We start from the raw sequence: 17,398 nt of genomic DNA, 5'->3' as shown, positions 1-17,398 counted from the left end.
GGCTGCACTTCAGGGAAGGGAAGGGGTGTGCTGACCATTGTCTCCCCAAGGGGCCCACAGCTGGGGAGGGGGTACCAGAGCAGTCAGGGCACAGGGGAGCACCCTCCTGGGGGGCCCTAAGGCTTATTTCTCCCCCAGGCAGCCCCTGGCCCAGGGAGCCTTTGCCTATAGTAGTAATAGGAGCTACTGTCTTGGGAGTCTGTCCTTGATGCCAGGCCCTGCATGAAGAGCTTTAAGCATTTCCAGCCTCTGTCCTCACAACCACGCAGTGAGGGGGGCTTTTGCAGAGAGGAGGCTACGACTCCCAACCTTAAATTACTCCTCCAAGTTCTCATGGCTTGAAGTGGGAGTAGATAGCACAGTCGGGATTTGAACCCAGGTCTGTGTGATTTGGCAACCCACTGAGCGGGCGGGTCCCTCTCACAGCTCCTCTGGTGTGTGGCTTGGTGGGATGGCCTGGAACTCGGGAGGTAGTGAGGCTGTGTGGGATGGTGGCAGATCCCACGGGGTGGCGTGCAGAGCTCCATGCCCTGGATCATCTCCATGGGACCTTGGGGAGTGCCGCTTTCCCGTCCGGGACCCGGAGCAGCTTCCTTACAGGGTCATGGTGAGGTGCGTGGGGTACTGCGTAGGAGAGGATTTTTGTCACGTTCAGGCGTTCTCACTGCCCAGCTTTAGTCGGCCTCGAAGTAGAACTGGTGTTGGGGTGGATGGGCCCCAGCCAGTGAGTAGTCTGGGCCTTTGCTTTGGGGGTAACTGCTCCCCTGGCTGGCTTCTGTCTGGGAGGTGTGTCCCACAGTGGAGAAGCCTTGTGCTTTGGCTCGGAGAGAGCGTTCTGCATAGGAGCGGGGGTCTGCGTGGAGGTGGCTGGGCTGCTGCGAGGGTTGGTGGAGGACCTTCTCTGCGTCATGCCCTGTGCCAGCACCCATGGGGGTGTGGAGAGGCTGAGGAGACACGAGATTGGGGGACACGGACGAGTCTCACCTAGTCATCCCCGGCCCATGGCTGGCTGTTACCCAGAGGACGGTGGGTGGGATTGGGAGTGCTGGGGAGGGGTGGCAGGCAGAGCAGCAGGCACCTGCCTGCCACACCCTGGCCCTTCTCCACAGACCTGTGTCATCCGAGCCTGGGACTGCCGCAAACCCCTGCTCTTCTGCCCTGCGATGAACACCGTCATGTGGGAGCATCCCATCACTGCTCAGCAGCTGGGCCAGCTCAAGGCCTTCGGCTATGTTGAGATACCTTGTGTGGCCAAGCAGTTGGTGTGCGGAGACCAAGGTGCGCACCTGGCCAGGCTCATGGCCCCTCCCCGTGGCCCTGGGTCGCAGAAGGGCTCAGCTCCGGGGTCAGATCTGGGTCGGCATCGCAGTCTGTTGTGACCTCGGGCAGAACTGTTCTCTGGGCTCAGTTTTCTTGTCTGGGAAATGGAAGTCATGATTCCTCTCAGACTTGGGAGGATTAAATGAGATGTCAGGTGCCTGGTGTCCCTGGCACACAGCCCATGTGCAATTCTGGACGGCTCCTGCGACTCTTCCTGGGGCCTGACCTGGGGGTGCCTTAGAAGGGATTAGATGGGTCTGGCTCCTGCAGACATGGTCCTGGCCTTCAATCATTGGGCTTTGGGTGGAGCACTCAGGGGAGCATTGAGCAGGGTGGCTGGGGGCTGGGCCCTTGCCTCAGTCTGCAGGCCATAGCAGAACCTTACTCCCTAGGTCTGGGGGCCATGGCCGAGGTGGGCACCATTGTGGACAAAGTGAAAGAAGTCCTCTTCCAGCATGGTGGCTCTCAGCAGAGTTGAACCCAGGATTTCTGTCATGTGTATCACTCTGCACCCAGCGTGTTTTCAGGCCAAATTTATGAAGAAGGTGGACATTGGCATAATATGGTGAAGACTCCTGTGTTTACTGGGGGGTCTGGCCTGGGCCTGCTCCAGAGCCTCCCTGGGGGCCTGACTGGCCTCAGGTTCAATGAGACCAAAGGCCCAGGCCCCAACTTCTTTCCAGCTGAGAGATGCCTGCTTTCTAAGACCCTCCTTACCTTTCCCTGGGATTGGCACAGCAGGCTACTGTACGTCCCTGTGCTCTGGGAGGGGGACTGAGGGATGACGGAGAAACCTTGATTCTCCCTGGTGCCTGGGAGCCGCTTCAGCTCCTTGGTGGGCTGCCCGGGCACTGTGCAGTCAGGGCAGCCTGTGATTGGTAAGACACTGAGAGTCTCCATAAACCATGCGGTGAGATCGGTGGGGCGAGGGGGTTGCTGACTGGGGAATAAAGAGTGACCTTTAGGAGTCTGTGTCCTTCCTTTACCTCTGTCTGTGGTCTCGGAGATCAGGGGCATTGCTTGGTGTGGCTGGGGAAGGGTCAGGGCTGACAACGGACTGGCGTGTCTTCCTGCCAAGCTCATATGGGCGGTTGAGGACTCAGAAGCCCGACAGACCCTAGTTGAAATCCCAGCTCTGCCATGTGCTAGCAGTGGGACCATGGCTCAGGGCTCAGCCTTTCTGACTCTGGCTTTCCGCATCTCGGTTATCCTGCCCTCATGGAGTTGAGAGGATTAAACGAGGTTATGTGTACAAGATACCCACCTCCCTGCCTCTTACATAGTAAATGTCAACTAAAGGGAAGTTAAAGCCAAATACATATCTTACCAGTGAGCTTTGCTTAACATTTACTGAAACAGATCCTCTCATTTTGGGAGAAGTAAAATCCCCAGCCCTAAGCTGACGGGGCCTTTATGCAAATGACAGCCACACAGCCGGCAGGGTTGGAACCTGTCCTTGCTTCCTGATGTCCTCATCAGCTTTGCTGCACCTGAGACTGGGACCTGGGTGTCTTGTGCCTCCCCTTCAACCCCACCCTGTGGCACACAGGAGTGTGGGAAGTAGACTCCAGAGAGAAACATGTTCTGCCCTAGAAAACCCCACCACCCTGTCTCTGACCTCACGGCTGCCCGGTGGCTACATCGGGGAGGGGCTTGTGTGCCTATTTGGAGCTGAGGTTGGGGCTGGCTTCCTGCCTGCCAGGCCTGGGGGGTGTGTGGGCACTCCATGCATGCCCCTGAACCCCTGAGGGTAGAGATTAACCTTTGAGGGGCACCAGTAAGCCTCCTGGCTGGGACCAGGGCTTCCAAACCTCCACGAGCCTTTATTTTGACTTAATCAGGTGACCCTTTGGGATAAAATAATCCGAGGTCAATAAAGAAAATCCACTTCAAAGCGTAGCATCGCACACCAACCTCTTTGGCAGGTTTGAAGTTGGGGGATGGGGAGGGCCTGGATAGCTGAAATCCAGAGACAATCCCAAAGTCGTTCTTACAGTGGTTCCCAGCATCCCTGGTGTCCACATTGCCCTTTCTTTCCCTCAGCAACCTATTAATGAGTATTGAGGCTCTCCAGGTTTAACAAACTGCTACCATTTACTGAGTGCTTACTGTATGCAAAACCTTGTGCTGGGCACTTCAGGGAAGACAGCTGCCCAGCAGACCTGCTGCACGATGCCGGTTCTTGAGGGCTATAGGAGCAGAGAGGCTGATAGGCCTCTCGCTGGCACATCTGCAGGCAGCTGTGGCTTCTCAGAGGGGGACCAGGGAGGTTGTTGGCTGGAAGGAGAGATGTCCCCCGTGGATGTGGGCCAGCTGGAGGCTCCATCCCTGGGGTGTGCCACTCTGTCACAGCAATCCTGTATCCCCGTTGCACATTTTGAACTGGGGTCTGGATGAATGGGCTGGTGCTGGGCCTGAAGAGCCTGGGTGTCCCCTGAGTCCCTGACGCTGGAGTTGAGAGAACAGCGTCAGGCTGCTCCTGCCTGGCCCTAGCTGCAGAGGAATGAGGGGCACAGCTCGCCCCACCAAGAGTCAGAGCTCTGAAAGTGGTCGGCATAGAAGTTAGAAGTATTTCTCAGAGAAGATGCTAGTTTCTCTCATTACTTTTATTGAATTCTGGAAGTTTGACAAAACTGAACATTTGGGTCTGAAACTCACACTCTCTCTCGTTCGGCAGTCTGGAGCCTCTCTGGGCTGCTGTGGCTACTGCGGAGTGAGAGGCGCAAGTCTCCAAGCCAGGGCCTGGCCCCACACTGGGCTGCGTCTAGCTCTTCTGTGATCCTGTGATTTCTCCCCACTGCCTCAGGGTAAGGCCCTGACTCCTGGGCCGTACTCAACTTGGCCCTCCATGAACCGGCCCCTGCCTACCTTTCCAGCTCCACCCCTGTTACATGCCACCATGCAAGGCTCCCCATCCCCTTGCCCGACTGGGCAGCCTTGACAGAGCCCTGTTGCTTCTTACCTTTGCACCTGCTGCCGCTTGGCCTGGCTGACCCCTGTTCTTCATCTGGCTGACTCCAGGTTATGTACTCATGCCTCGGATATACCTGGGTGCCACCTCTTTTGGAAAGCCTTTCCTGGCTGGCTCAGGCTAGATCGAGTGGTCCTTGCCCAGTTTCCCATGGTGCCCCCTCTTCTTTATTATAACACAGAATTGCAGTTGCCTGTTTGCTTTGTAAACAGGGATCTCCTGGAGGACAGGAGTTGGCCTGTTCCTCACAAAGCCTGGTATGCCATTCCAAGCTTGAACTGACAAAAAAAAAGATGTGTGTGTGTGTGTGGTGGGGGGAGGAGGGGCAGTCCTCCTTTCTGAGCAAGACACACAACCTAGGAGCTGTAAAAGCAAAGACTGATAAATTTGCCTACAGAAAAATAAACAATTCCACCTAGCAATAGCCCAAAGGCAAGGTCAAAAAACAAACATAAGTGGGAAATTATCGGCAGCTCATGTAACAAAGGACTAATTCCTCTAAGATATAAAGAGCTATACGTTGATTCCCAAAAGACCAAGAATACAAAAGAAAAGTGAGCAGAGGATAAAAAGATCAAGTCCACGTGTTTATCCGCATGCACACACACAAATGCACACCCGCCACAAGGCTCTTAAACGTGAAAAGCTACTCAACCACATTCACAGGGAGAGTGACGCAAAGCAGACTGCACCCCCGCGGAGGTTTCTGTCTGTTAGATTGGTGAGGGCCAGGGGACTGGCACCTGCTACCTCAATAGCAGGTCTGCAGGTTTGCTACAACCTCGCTGGAGAACAATCTGGAAATATCCATCAAAATCATGTATGTCCTTTGCTCTTTCACCCAGCAATTCTACTTCCAGGGATTAGTCCCACAAAAAGGCTGGCATATAGGACATTATGTCTGAATAAGGCTGTTTATTACAGCATCGTACAAGCTGGTAAAAGGCTCGGAACACCCTCACTATCTCACAACTGGAGACCGGTTGCATCAGTTACGGTTGCCCCTACACAGGGACACCAGGCAGCCACAAGATGAGAGTGAGGAAGCCGTCTAGGTGCCCCATGGGATGCCGTCCAAGACAACATTGCTAAACAGAAAATGCGAGACGCAGAACAATGTCTGTTGCATGTTAGCTTGTGTGCAAAACAAGTGAGGGGCGGAAAGGAGGCTGTGTTCCCATTGGCTTGCAGGTGCATCGAACACCTATGGAAAAATAAACAAGAAACCAGTCAGTCCATTGTTTGGCACTTGGCAGCAAATGGTGGAGAAAGGTGGGAGGTTGAGAGAGGTGGGAGACCATCTTAAGTTGTGAGGCAGATGAGTCTATTAACCACACAGGCAGTAAATACACACATTTTAAAAAGGGTTCCTTTTGTCCTTCATCCAGAAGTTCCTAAAAATGACTTGGCAGAGAGTTAATGCAAAAGGCTTGGCAGGGGCATCTGGAGTAAGAATGGGTCTGTTTTTCCTGTCATGAGCTCATAGAGGACCCTGGATGCTCCTTAGAATCCTGAGACCCCTGATTTCAAGCAGCTTATGGTCTTATGGGAAGAAAACCCAAGGCCTTAAAACAATCAAATTACCATGAGAATTGAACGTGAGACTGTGTGGTACAGACTCAGTGTGTGGCTCAGAATTGAGAAGTAGGAAGGCTGGGCCTGTTGAAGGGTGCAGAGCTCACGCCCATGCTTCCTGGAGGGCGAGTGAAGGGACAAGAGGACAGGAAGGCTGGAGACGTGCTGCCTGTGCTTGATGTGGGACACCTGGATAGGAACTTGGGCTTCAGGGGCTAAGGACCTGGGGAGGTTCAGAAGGGGAGCGAGGAGAATGGGGAGTGTGACAGAGGTCAGCTGTGTGGTTCCCAGGACAGACTGGAGGACTGAGACGCTGGAGTTGGGGAGGAAGCCACACTAAGCAGGGGAAGCGAGGCTGTGCTGAAGGCCTTGGCCAGACCTGGGGAGGAAGGGGGTGTAAAAGTGAGTGACGATATGACAAAAATCCAGGATTAGAAAGCGTAAGAACAACTGTCCTGTGGCTGGAGGGTGTGGGGCTGGGTTGGAGGGGGGCACTTAATGACAACTGTGTGTGTGTTGCCTCAAGATTTATTACCAGTCCCTTGTGCCACCCACTAAAAAGAATTTTGCTTTGCTTACCACAGTTTTTTTTCCCTCAGGATTGTTTAGTCTGCCCTCATGGTTCCTGGGCATTCTGTGGTGTGGAAGTAGGAAAAACAGACGGAGCCAACAGAACTGAGGAGATGGGAAGAGGGGGCAGGGAGTCTTGCTTTTTGTGTTGTGTCTCCTTTGTGAGGTAAATTCTGGTACTGGGCGAAGGGGGAGAGAAATTAAAGCCCAGAACAGAGACTCCATGAACTCCGTAAGGAAGAGTGGAGAGAGGCCTGAGTGGAGGGGGTGGCAGCAGAGCCTGGGAGTTGGGGTACAGTTTGAGAGCTGGCTTCACAGTTTTCGAGCTGCTGGGGAGTGTTAAAAAAGATGGAGGTGTGGGGCACCTGGGTGGCTCAGTGGGTTAAGCCGCTGCCTTCGGCTCAGGTCTTGATTCCCAGGGTCCTGGGATCGAGCCCCGCATGGGGCTCTCTGCTCCACAGGGAGCCTGCTTCCCCCTCTCTCTCTGCCTGACTCTCTGCCCATTTGTGATCTCTGTCTGTCAAATAAATAAATAAAATCTTAAAAAAAAAAAAAAGATGGAGGGTTTGAGGAATGTTGCTGAGGATGGTGAGTTGGACACACGTCAAAGTTCTTCAAGAGACCCGTATAACGGGGCGCCTGGGTGGCTTAGTGGGTTGAGGCCTCTGCCTTTGGCTCGGGTCATGATCCCGGGGTCCTGGGATCGAGCCCCGCATCAGGCTCTCTGCTCAGCGGGGAGACTGCTTCCTCCTCTCTCTCTGCCTCTGCCTACTTGTGATCTCCATCTGTCAAATAAATAAATAAAATCTTTAAAAAAAAAAAAAAGAGAGACCTGTATAAGGATTGAGGTTCCTTTTAAATTCCTTGGCCCGTGTGTGTGCATTCTGAGTGGGACTGTGCAGGACCGAACCACCTGGAGCCCTCATTCTATTCGGGTTACATACGTGGGTTACGTGTTCCCTGTCCCGTTAGATTTGCTTGATCTCATTCCACCATCCTGACGCCCCAGCTTCGTGATGGAGCTAGCTAGTCTAACCCACCTTACAGATGGGACGGTGAGGGTCCCCCCAGCCAGTTTCTCTGCCCAGGAGCCACCTCCGTGGAGACTGTTGCCGCAGAACCAGCGCTACCCCCTTCGTGAGCCTGTACGGTGCCGGGGTTCCTTGAAACACTCTGTCTACCACACACCACGACTACCACCAGATACCTGTTTTTTTTTTGTTTGTTTTAGTTTTAGTTTTAGTTTTTAGTTTTTTTGAGTTCAATTTAGCTGCTGCCTCATTACCTTTTTCCTCCCATAGCTTCCCTCAGACATACATTGCGGTTTCTGGGGCAGCACAAAAATCTGAAATGTCACGCAGATGCCTCGGAACAAAGAGGCCTGGAATCAGATCCCAGTGACTGACAGGTTGTTTACACCAGAAGCTTCCTGGTGGAACCAAGCCTTCTACGATCGTCAAGGCGGGTTTGGTACTACCTGGGGCAAGGCAAGGATTGGGCCGGAGCTGCCAGTGGTCTAACAGCAAAGGAATGTCAGGAGTGGGTGGGTGTGAGGGCAAGAGGCACGGAGACTGGGGCTTCGGGGCCTTTGGAGGACGTGCTGCTAATCCAGCTATGATCTGAGACCGTGTTATTCCCTTGGTGCAACCGGCTGGTCTCATGGTGGCTTTATCCGCTGAAGTTACACAGTCTTTGCCTGCTGACCCAGATAGCAGGTCCCCGGGGATTGGAGGCCCAACAAACTCCCTTTTGGGCCTCTGGATTCCTGAAAAAGTGGGGAGAGTTCAAAGGCGCCTTCACTCCCTGTGGGTGAGTGCTCGGAAGCAGCCAGCTCAGGCATGCACGCAGGGAGGAGAGGCTGGGGTGCCCCCCAGAGCCTGCAGGGGAGCTTGGGGGTGGGGGTGAAGATCATTTCTTGCACTCTTGGAAAGAGCACAGCTTGGTATTTCATATGTTACCTGTAACTTCCACAAATCACTCTCTCGGCAGGGGAGAAGTCGAGCTCTGGAGCTCTGCTCTTGGGAAATTGGCATGACGGGAACTGGGGAGAGAAGGCTCTTGGAGGGAACTCATGCTTCTATCCGGCCCCTGGTGTGTGCTTTGCCTTCCTTATTTCGTCCTTCTCACCATCCTTCAGGATAGGCATTGCTTTCCCATTAAAATCAAGAATCTGAGGCTCAGAGAGAACTACAAACCAAGATAAGGCCTCTCAGAGGGGAGAGCCAAGTGGGCACTGTGTGCACAGGCTGGGCCTGTGTTGGGAATGTGAAGAGGGGCCAGTAAGCTCACTTTGTCATCTAGAGTGAGCTCTTCTGAGGGAGTAAAAGGGGACAATGAACACATCAGGAGCACAGGCATCAACAGGGGCTGGCCAGGGTAAACCAGGGTGCGTGGTCACCTTCTGCGCAGAGCCGCAGGAGGAAGTACTGCTCAGAAGTGACTGCTGCCATTTTTACTGTAATCCTCATGGCCATCCCTAGGGTGGGATGGCCCAATTGGCAGATGAACACACTGAGGCTTAACTTCCTCAGGGATCCACAGCTTTGAAGCGGGAGAGCATGGGTTGGCTCCAAGCCCTTGCTGCCTCTCAGGCCTAGAGCCCTTGGAGGACCACCAGACGACGAGACCCACTGGAGGAACAGCAGGTGAGTGAGGGTGTGGTGGGGGGCTGGGACAGGGCGGAGGCCCCAAAGGCTTCGGTTGCATTCCCTGGTTGTCCTGGACCTCCAGGGGAACGGTGGCCAAGGCAGGGAATTTCTGAGGGGGAAAAAAGTCTTCACTGAGTTGCCCCATTTCTACCATTGGTGAACAGGAACGCTGAGAACTCTCCTAGTGTGTCTCCTGGAGCCAGGATTGGCCCCTCCGGGCTACGGGCTCCAGCTCTGTCCTTCTAGGACTCCCAAAGAGACTGCAGTCGTCTGGGATGCAGGAATACTTAGGTCATGGGGCAGAGGGTGGGTCCGATCATGCATGGGGGGAGGGTTTGTGAGCCTTGCGGTTGGTTCCTCCTATATCCACCAACCCGGCTGGTCTCCCAGGAGTGGGTCAGCAGCAGACATGGAGAGCCCAGGGCAAAGGTCAGATGGCCTTTGCAGACCCCTGGGCATGTTGCATCACAGGTGGATGGGCAGGGCTGGCACTGTTGCGTCATCAAAGGCCGATTGGGTTTCTTCATTCATTTAAAAATTAAAAAGAAAAAGACAAAAAACCAAACAAACAAATAGGCTTTACTTTTTAGGTTCACAGCAAAGTTGAGTGGAAAGTATAGTGAGTTCCTGGGTACCTGAACCCCAACACATGCCCAGCCTCCTCCCATTCATGCATCTTTCCAACTTTGTGTCCAGACACTGTCCTGGCCCAAGGCCCAGCCCTGACCTCAAGACACTTCCAGTTCAGTGAAGTAGACAGAAGAGCAGATAGACTAGCCCAGGGCAGGGGTAAGGGGTGGGAGCGAGTAATCCTGGGGTGCGAAGGGGGCTCTTACTGGACCACCTCCCCAGCCTGCAGGGGCGCTCTGATGAGTGAGGAGCTCTTAAGGAGGCTTTCCAGCGCCGGATTCTAAGAGTAGGATAGGCATTAGCAAAGAGGTCCAATGGGGTGGGCAGGAGCGGGGTGCAGAGTATGTGCAGAGGCCTGGGGCTGGCTGACCCATCTGACCCCGACTCTGGATCTGGCTTCGAGATTGGATGTGGTGGGTGGAGGCGGGAGGAATCCCATCCTGCAGAGCCTAAAGCAAAGTGGTTTAGTTTGAGAAGGAATGGTCCAGGGCGGCTGGAGCAGGCAGCAGGGGCTTACCTGTACAGCCCTTGGAAGAGTCTGTGAAAACTCAGTTACCGGGTTGTGCAACTTGTGGCTTTAAATGTGTCCTGAAGATGCTTCAGGCGTTCTCACTGATGCCTCAAGTGCAAGCCCCTTGAGGACAGAGTCATTTTTCTGATGGCCCACGGGCCAGTGCCCCCCTTCCCTTCCACCCAGAAATAGCCTTGGCTGACAGTCTCATCTCACAGAGAGGGAGCTAAGACCCGCCAGGCACAAGTCTGGTTCATGTCAGTGTTTCTCCATTTATTTATCCCTGGTGGTGTTTCCAGGAAAGGGACATGAGAAAAAGGAAAACCCCATTCTTTTTTATTTTTTTAAAAAAGATTTTAATATATTTATTTGACAGAGATCACACGAAGGCAGAGAGGCAGGCAGAGAGAGAGGAAGGGAAGCAGGCTCCCTCCTAAGCAGAGAGCCCGACGCGGGGCTCAATCCCAGCACCCTGGGATCATGACCTGAGCCGAAGGCAGAGGCTTTAACCCACTGAGCCACCCAGGCACCCCAGAAAACCCCTTTCTAACAGAGCAAGCTGGCAAGGCACAGAGAGGGCAAGGACGTGGACCCCTCGCCCCAGCAAGCCTGAGGCACAGCCAGAGTCCCCTGGCTCCCAGAGTCCTCTGCGAGGGGCATCGGCCAGGCCCAGGGTAGGTGAGGGTGCCCCGTGTAGCTGGGGCTCAGAGCCTCTGCTTGCTTGCTTGTTCAGCAAATGCAGACAGTCCAGTGTGCCCTTTCCCTGTGATCCTGAGGACAAAGAGGCTCTGAGGCCATCTGACAGCGAAGACAGTCCTGAACCAGAGTAGAGAATTCCCAGAGCAGCTCTCTCCATGAGGACAGCCTCTTCCCTTCCACCACTGCTTTGGGCCTGCAGCAGAGGGGCCCCTGCATGGGGGACAAGGACCTACCTGTTGGAGGTCCGAGGCTGTGCACACGCCCCTCTCACCTGTGTCCCAGCAAGGAGACTCGTGTTCTGAGCATCGTGTATTGGGTTCTTTGCCCCCATGACTATTTCATCTATCATCCTGTGAGGTGGATACTGTTACCATCCCCATTTTACTGGTGAGTAAACTGAGGCTCAGAAAGGAGAAGTGATCACCGAAGGCATAATCTGGTTGGTGGCCATGCTGGAATACTTCCTCTTGCGCCAGCTGGGCGGGATGGAGCAGTGCGGCAACAGAGGGGCTCGGCCTAATCAATAACACTGCGCCTCATTCATTCATTCCCTCCATCCCTCTTTATTGTACAGACACCTCCTGCCAGGCACTGTGCTCAGTGTTGGGGATGGGCTACTGAGAGGAGCAGAAGCAGGTGTGCTCCCTGCCCTCAGGGGCTAGCTATCTAGCACTAGAGATGGACCTTTATCAGATACGGAAGAGGAAACCCTCTGATAAGCACCTAGAAAGAAAAGTACAGAACACTCTGAGAGGGCCTAATTTTGTGAAGGCGAAAGGGGGGTTTCAGGGAAAAATTCCTGGAGGAAATTTGTCTTATTAACCACTCTGCTTAAGGCAGCATGATGGCAAAGTCTTATTAACAGGGGTGGCCTGTCCCTCCATAATTGGTAGAGGCGTGATCACGAGCATATGATGTCAGATAGGAAAGGAGGGAGAAAATAAGGAGAACTGCGCATCAGTGTTCAATGCAGATGGTAAGGATTAACTAAACTATCCTAGATCAATTTGTGAATGGGAAAGGCTGGGATCTGTAAGGGTTTATTATTATCCTTATTTTACTAGAAGAGAAACTGATGCTCAGGGGATTTACTCAATCAGAGTCAAGAAGCAGGAAGATGTGGAGATGTGACTGACTGCAAAACTGGCTCACTCTGTCCTCCATGGAAAGTGATCTTCAGGTGCCATGAACACACCATCAGGTTGGGATGTCTAGCCCCAAAACAAAGAGCCATAATCTCCAGACATTGGAGGGAAGCCTTAACATGTAAGAGAAGCCAAAACAACAGGAAAAAGAAACTCAGAAACAGAGCTTTCAGAAATGAAGATGCTGCAAAGGGCAGAAGAAAACCTCAAAGAAACTATCGATAATCTCAGAGAGACCAGAAGAAATATGGCATCCTGAGGTGCCTGGGGGGAGCAGTCGGTTAAGTGTCTGACTCTAGGTTTCAGCTCAGGGCATGATCTCAGGGTCCTGGGATTGAGCCACTGGGTCAGGCTCTGCACTCAGCTTGGAGTCTGCTTGAGATTCTCTCTCTCTCCCCCTTTGCCCCTCCCACTCTTGCTCTCTCTCTCTCTCTCTATATATATATATATATTGCTATATATATATAGCGCTCTCTCTTGCGCTCTCTCTCTCTCTCTCTCTCTCTATATATATATATATATATATATATATAAATTATATATATATTGCATCCTGAAACAAGAATGAGATGCCACAAGGAGGGGAAGGAGAAGTAAAGTTAAGTGATAGAAAAGATAATCAAGGAAATCTTTCAGAAAGTCAAACAGAAAGAAACAGCAATAGATAATAGAATACAAGAGATACGAAAATAAGTTCAATCTGAGATTGACTATCTGACTGATTCCGTTTCCTGAAAGAGAGGACAGAGACAACTGTGGGGTGGAAGATAGATATATACATATAGATACATATCTTATATATATAGATAGATACCATGTATCTATATTTATGTGCCACCAAAACCCACAATAAACATTTTCAGATCAAAAGTCCACTGACTGGGGTGACTGGGTGGCTCAGTGGGTTAAAGCCTCTGCCTTCGGCTCAGGTCATGGTCCCAGGGTCCTGGGATCCAGCCCCACATCGGGCTCCCTGCTCAGTGGGAAGCCTGCTTCTCTCTCTTCCACTCCTTCTGCTTGTGTTCCCTCTCTCACTGTGTCTCTCTCTGTCAAATAAATAAAATCTTAAAAAAAAAAAAAGAGTCCACTGACTATCCAGCACAGTAGATGAAAACAAAACAAAGCTAAACCTCTCACCAATCTTAGAATACCAGGATTTAAGAGATCTTAGGGACATGATTTCTGGAATGGTGACAAGCACTCTGCAGATCCTCTCCCTAATAAAACAACCATAACTGATGAAACTTAATCAGAAAATGAAATTCTTTAGAAACTATTCTAAAGGCATACAGCGAAAAAGAAACATTTATTCAAGAAAATCTACTAAAACTTGGTAAGAAGACTAAGCAACTGTGGCATTTGAGCTGACTTGCTTCCTTCCTCTCCCCTCCCAGCTCATTGTATGAGAAGCTCCATCCTAGGCAGGGACAGCCAAGAACACAGGGTTCTTGTTAGCTTTGGCTCCCAGTTGAGGGCTACTGTATCGTCCCCGGGGGTGACAGACCACCAGCATTTCCATTTCCCCTACCCCTGTGTTGCAGAAGTTCTAATCCAGAAAACAGTAGCTGAGGGGACTGGGGCTTTCTACCTCAACACTTCCTCAACTCATAGGGTGGAAGCTCTACCCAAAGCATGGCAGGCTGAGAATACGGAGGCCCTGATCTTCACCCTAGTTCACTCATAGAATGGGGTTTCCACACTAGGAGACGGCAGCTTAGAAAACTAGAGGCTAACCCAGCACCCTTATAAAGGAGGAGTGTCACCCCAAGACACACACTTCAGAGTAGTGACACAGAGGTTTTGTACAGGGAGGGAGGCAGACCTTAAGAACAGAACTCTGATTCTCTCCCCAAGGAAATTGACTTTACTTGGAATAGAGAGTGGAGAAATTCAAGCCTGTGGATGCTGTCAAAAACAATGGAGATATTGGTGGTAAGCTGAAGAAAAAGCTGGTACCTCCATGAGAAAAACAAACTATTTAACCAGGTAGAAGTTTGTCAGAGAGAAGCAGAGACCCTTGAGAAGAGCCCTTCTGGGTTCAAAACAAATCTCAATGTCTAGCCTTAAAGATAGCCCCTGCGGGCGCCTGGGTAGCTCAGTGGGTTAAGCTGCTGCCTTCAGCTCAGGTCATGATCTCGGGGTCCTGGGATCGAGTTCCACATCGGGCTCTCTGATCAGCAGGGAGCCTGCTTCCCTTCCTCTCTCTCTGCCTGCCTCTCTGCCTACTTGTGATCTCTCTCTGTCAAATAAATAAATAAAATCTTAAAAAAAAAAAAAAAAGACAGCCCCTGCAAAGGGGCTTAATTTAATTGGATTAGACTGTGAAGCAATTTATGCCATAGGCATTGTTGAAAATGATAGAGTAATCAGTCAGCAATTAGTGGAAACTAACAGTAAGGCAGGATACCAATAGAGACAGCTTAACTGAAAAGTCAAGGAAAGTGACAAAGCCCTCTTAAAACTACTCTCATCCCAAGGTGACAGTGCACATGTCCAAGGCTGTGCCTTTTAGGTGTGTCATCAGACCATGCACACTGCAAAAGAAATACTTTTCAAAATAGTCCAGCCAAATCATAAATAAATAAACAAGCAAACTGCAAGAGGAAAGAAACTCTGTGCTGGATTAGAGGCTAGTATCCAGTTGCTGCAATATATTATCTAAAATGTTAATGCATTTTTATATTGCTAATATATTATACATTTATGTTATTATATAGTAAATAAAAATAAACTACGGTTTTAAACAGAAATTATGAGACATGGAAAGAAACAGGAAAGTGAGACTAATACACAAGAAAAAAAGAGCAAACAAAGACTTCACAAGGGTCATTACAAATTATGTTCAAAGAACCAAAGGAAATCCTGTATATGGAAGTAAAAGAAGGTATGATGACAATATCTCATCAAATAGATAATATAGATAAAGAGATAGACTAGACATTATAAGAAAGAACATTCTGAAGTTGAAAAATATAAGAACTGAAATGGAAAATCTGCTAGCAAGGCTCAATAGTAGATGTGAGCTGATGAAAGAATCAGCAAACTTGAAGATAGATTGATGGAGAATATGCAATCTGAAATAGAGAAGAAAGATTTAAGAAAAATGAACAGAGTTTTAGGAAAAAGAGGGATACTGTTAAATGCACCAACATAAGCATAATAGGACTATCAGAGGGGAGAAAAAGAACAGAACATAAAAAATATTTGAAGAAATAAAACTTCCCAAATTTGATGAAAAACATTAATCTACACATCTAAGATGCTTAATGAACTCTAAGTAGGATAAACATGAAAAAGTCCATACAGACATTGTGTGTGTGTTTTAAAGATTTTATTTATTTACTTGAGAGAGAGAGAGAGCATGAGAGGGGAGAGGGTCAGAGGGAGAAGCAGACTCCCTGCTGAGCAGGGAGCCCGATGCAGGACTCGATCCCAGGACTCCAGGATCATGACCTGAGCTGAAGGCAGTTGCTTAACTAACTGAGCCACCCAGGCGCCCCCCCCCCCCAACACACACACATTGTAGTAACATTTGAAAATTAAGGACAAAGAAAATCTTGAAAATAGTAAGAGAAAAATGACTTGTCATGTGCAAGGAAACTCTAATAAAGTATCAGCTGCCTTCTCATCAGATACAAAAGAGGCTGGAAGGCGGAGGAATGACATATTCAAGATGCTAAAAGGAAAAAAAAAAAAAAGACCTGTTAACCAAGAATCTTATATTAGCAAAACTAACTTTCAAAAATGAAAGTGAAATAAAGACGTTCCCAAATAAAAATTGAGAGAATTTGATACTAACAGACCTATCTTATAAGATATACTAAAAAGGAAGTTCTTCAGCCTGAAAGCAAATGAACCCAGAAAGTAATTCGAAACCATATGAAAAATCAGAGTGCCCGTGAAGGTAATTATGTAATTGTAAAAGGCAATATAAGTGTATATTTCTTCTTCTTTCTCTTAAGTAATTAAAAACTATTGTATAGAACAATATGTCTATAATTGTATTATTGGGTCTATAACATATAGAAATGAAATAAATTTGACAATAAGAGTAGAAAGGAGGTAGGTGGAAACAAAGCTGTCCTGGAGTAAGGAAATAACAACAGGTTGCAACTTGGATCCACAGGAACAAAGGAAGAGATCAAAACTGGCAAATAACAAACTCTATAAATATATATACTTGTTGGGGCGCCTGGGTGGCTCAGTGGGTTGATGCCTATGCCTTCAGCTCAGGTCATGATCCCAGGGTCCTGAGATCGAGCCCCGCATTGGCTCTCTGCTCGTCAGGGAGCCTGCTTCCCCTCCTCTCTCTCTGCCTGCCTCTCTGCCTACTTGTGATCTCTGTCTGTCAAATAAAAAAAAAAACATATATATATATATATATATATATATATATATATATATATACTCGTTCTCCTTCTCTCAGCTTTAAAAGACATACAAATATATAAATGTAATAATTTCAACAATGTAGTGTTGAATTTATAACAGACTTTTATAAACACATAATTTATAAACATTTTAACATATTTATAACAATAATATATATAATATATAATAGCACAAGGAAAAGGGAACAAGACTGTATAGGAGTAATGTTCTTATATCTCACTGTAATTAAGGTAGAATAAATTTGAAATAGATTTTGGTAAGTTAAGATGTATATGGAGGGGCCCCTGGGTGGCTCAGTTGGTTAAGTGACTGCCTTTGGCAGATCATGATCCTGGAGTCCTGGGATTGAGTCTCATATCAGGCTCTGCGGGGATTCTGCTTCTCCCTCTGACCTTCTCCCCTCTTATGCTCTCTCTCTCTTTCAAATAAATAAATAAAATCTTTAAAAAAAAAGATGTATATGGAGATCCTAGAGCAACTACTGAAAAATAACTAAAATATATAGTAAAAATATAGTGAAAAATTATTAAAGAAATTAAAATGTTACACTAGAAAGTATTCATTTATGTAAAGGAGGAAGAGAGAAATAAAAATGTTGTTAAATGTGTAGAAAAAAGTAAAATAGACATAAATCAATATATAATCCATATAGTGTAATATAAATATAATAATATAATATAAATAAATATAAATACCATAAGTCCATAAGTGTAATATATGTCAATATTACACTAAATGTGTCAGCTATAACCAAAATTTTAAAAAATCACTAAATTTTACTGTATATCTAAAAAGGGGTTATTACTGTATGCAAACTACATGACATTAAACTGATTTTTTAAAAAATTACACTAAATGTGAGTGGATTATACAATCTGATCAAAAGGTAGAGATGGTTATACTGGTCTAAAAAAGCAAGCCCTGCCTAACTCTATGC

At 48.9% G+C, this 17,398-nt stretch overlaps 1 protein-coding gene across 4 annotated transcripts in view; it reads left to right on the top strand.

The window, feature by feature from the left end:
- The window catches only part of LOC111153280 (phosphopantothenoylcysteine decarboxylase), a 30,220-nt gene extending 23,455 nt beyond the window's left edge, over nucleotides 1-6,765 (top strand). For 2 of the 4 annotated variants that reach the window (XM_022512205.1, XM_022512207.1), the window contains 2 exons: nucleotides 1,110-1,278; nucleotides 1,713-6,765. In XM_022512205.1, coding sequence (XP_022367913.1) covers nucleotides 1,110-1,278; nucleotides 1,713-1,798 — 255 coding nt within the window. In that variant the 3' untranslated portion in view covers nucleotides 1,799-6,765. Of the gene's footprint in view, nucleotides 1-1,109 lie in introns of all 4 variants that reach the window. The other 2 variants (XM_022512206.1, XM_022512203.1) reach the window with 1 other exon arrangement.
- The last annotated feature ends 10,633 nt before the right edge of the window (nucleotides 6,766-17,398 follow it).

The sequence above is a fragment of the Enhydra lutris genome, unplaced genomic scaffold (assembly GCF_002288905.1).
Source record: "Enhydra lutris kenyoni isolate GAN:26980312 unplaced genomic scaffold, ASM228890v2 scaffoldscaffold31, whole genome shotgun sequence".
NCBI lineage: Eukaryota > Metazoa > Chordata > Mammalia > Carnivora > Mustelidae > Enhydra > Enhydra lutris.
Note: the sequence above shows the minus strand (reverse complement) of the source record. Positions and strands in the feature narration are given on the sequence as shown.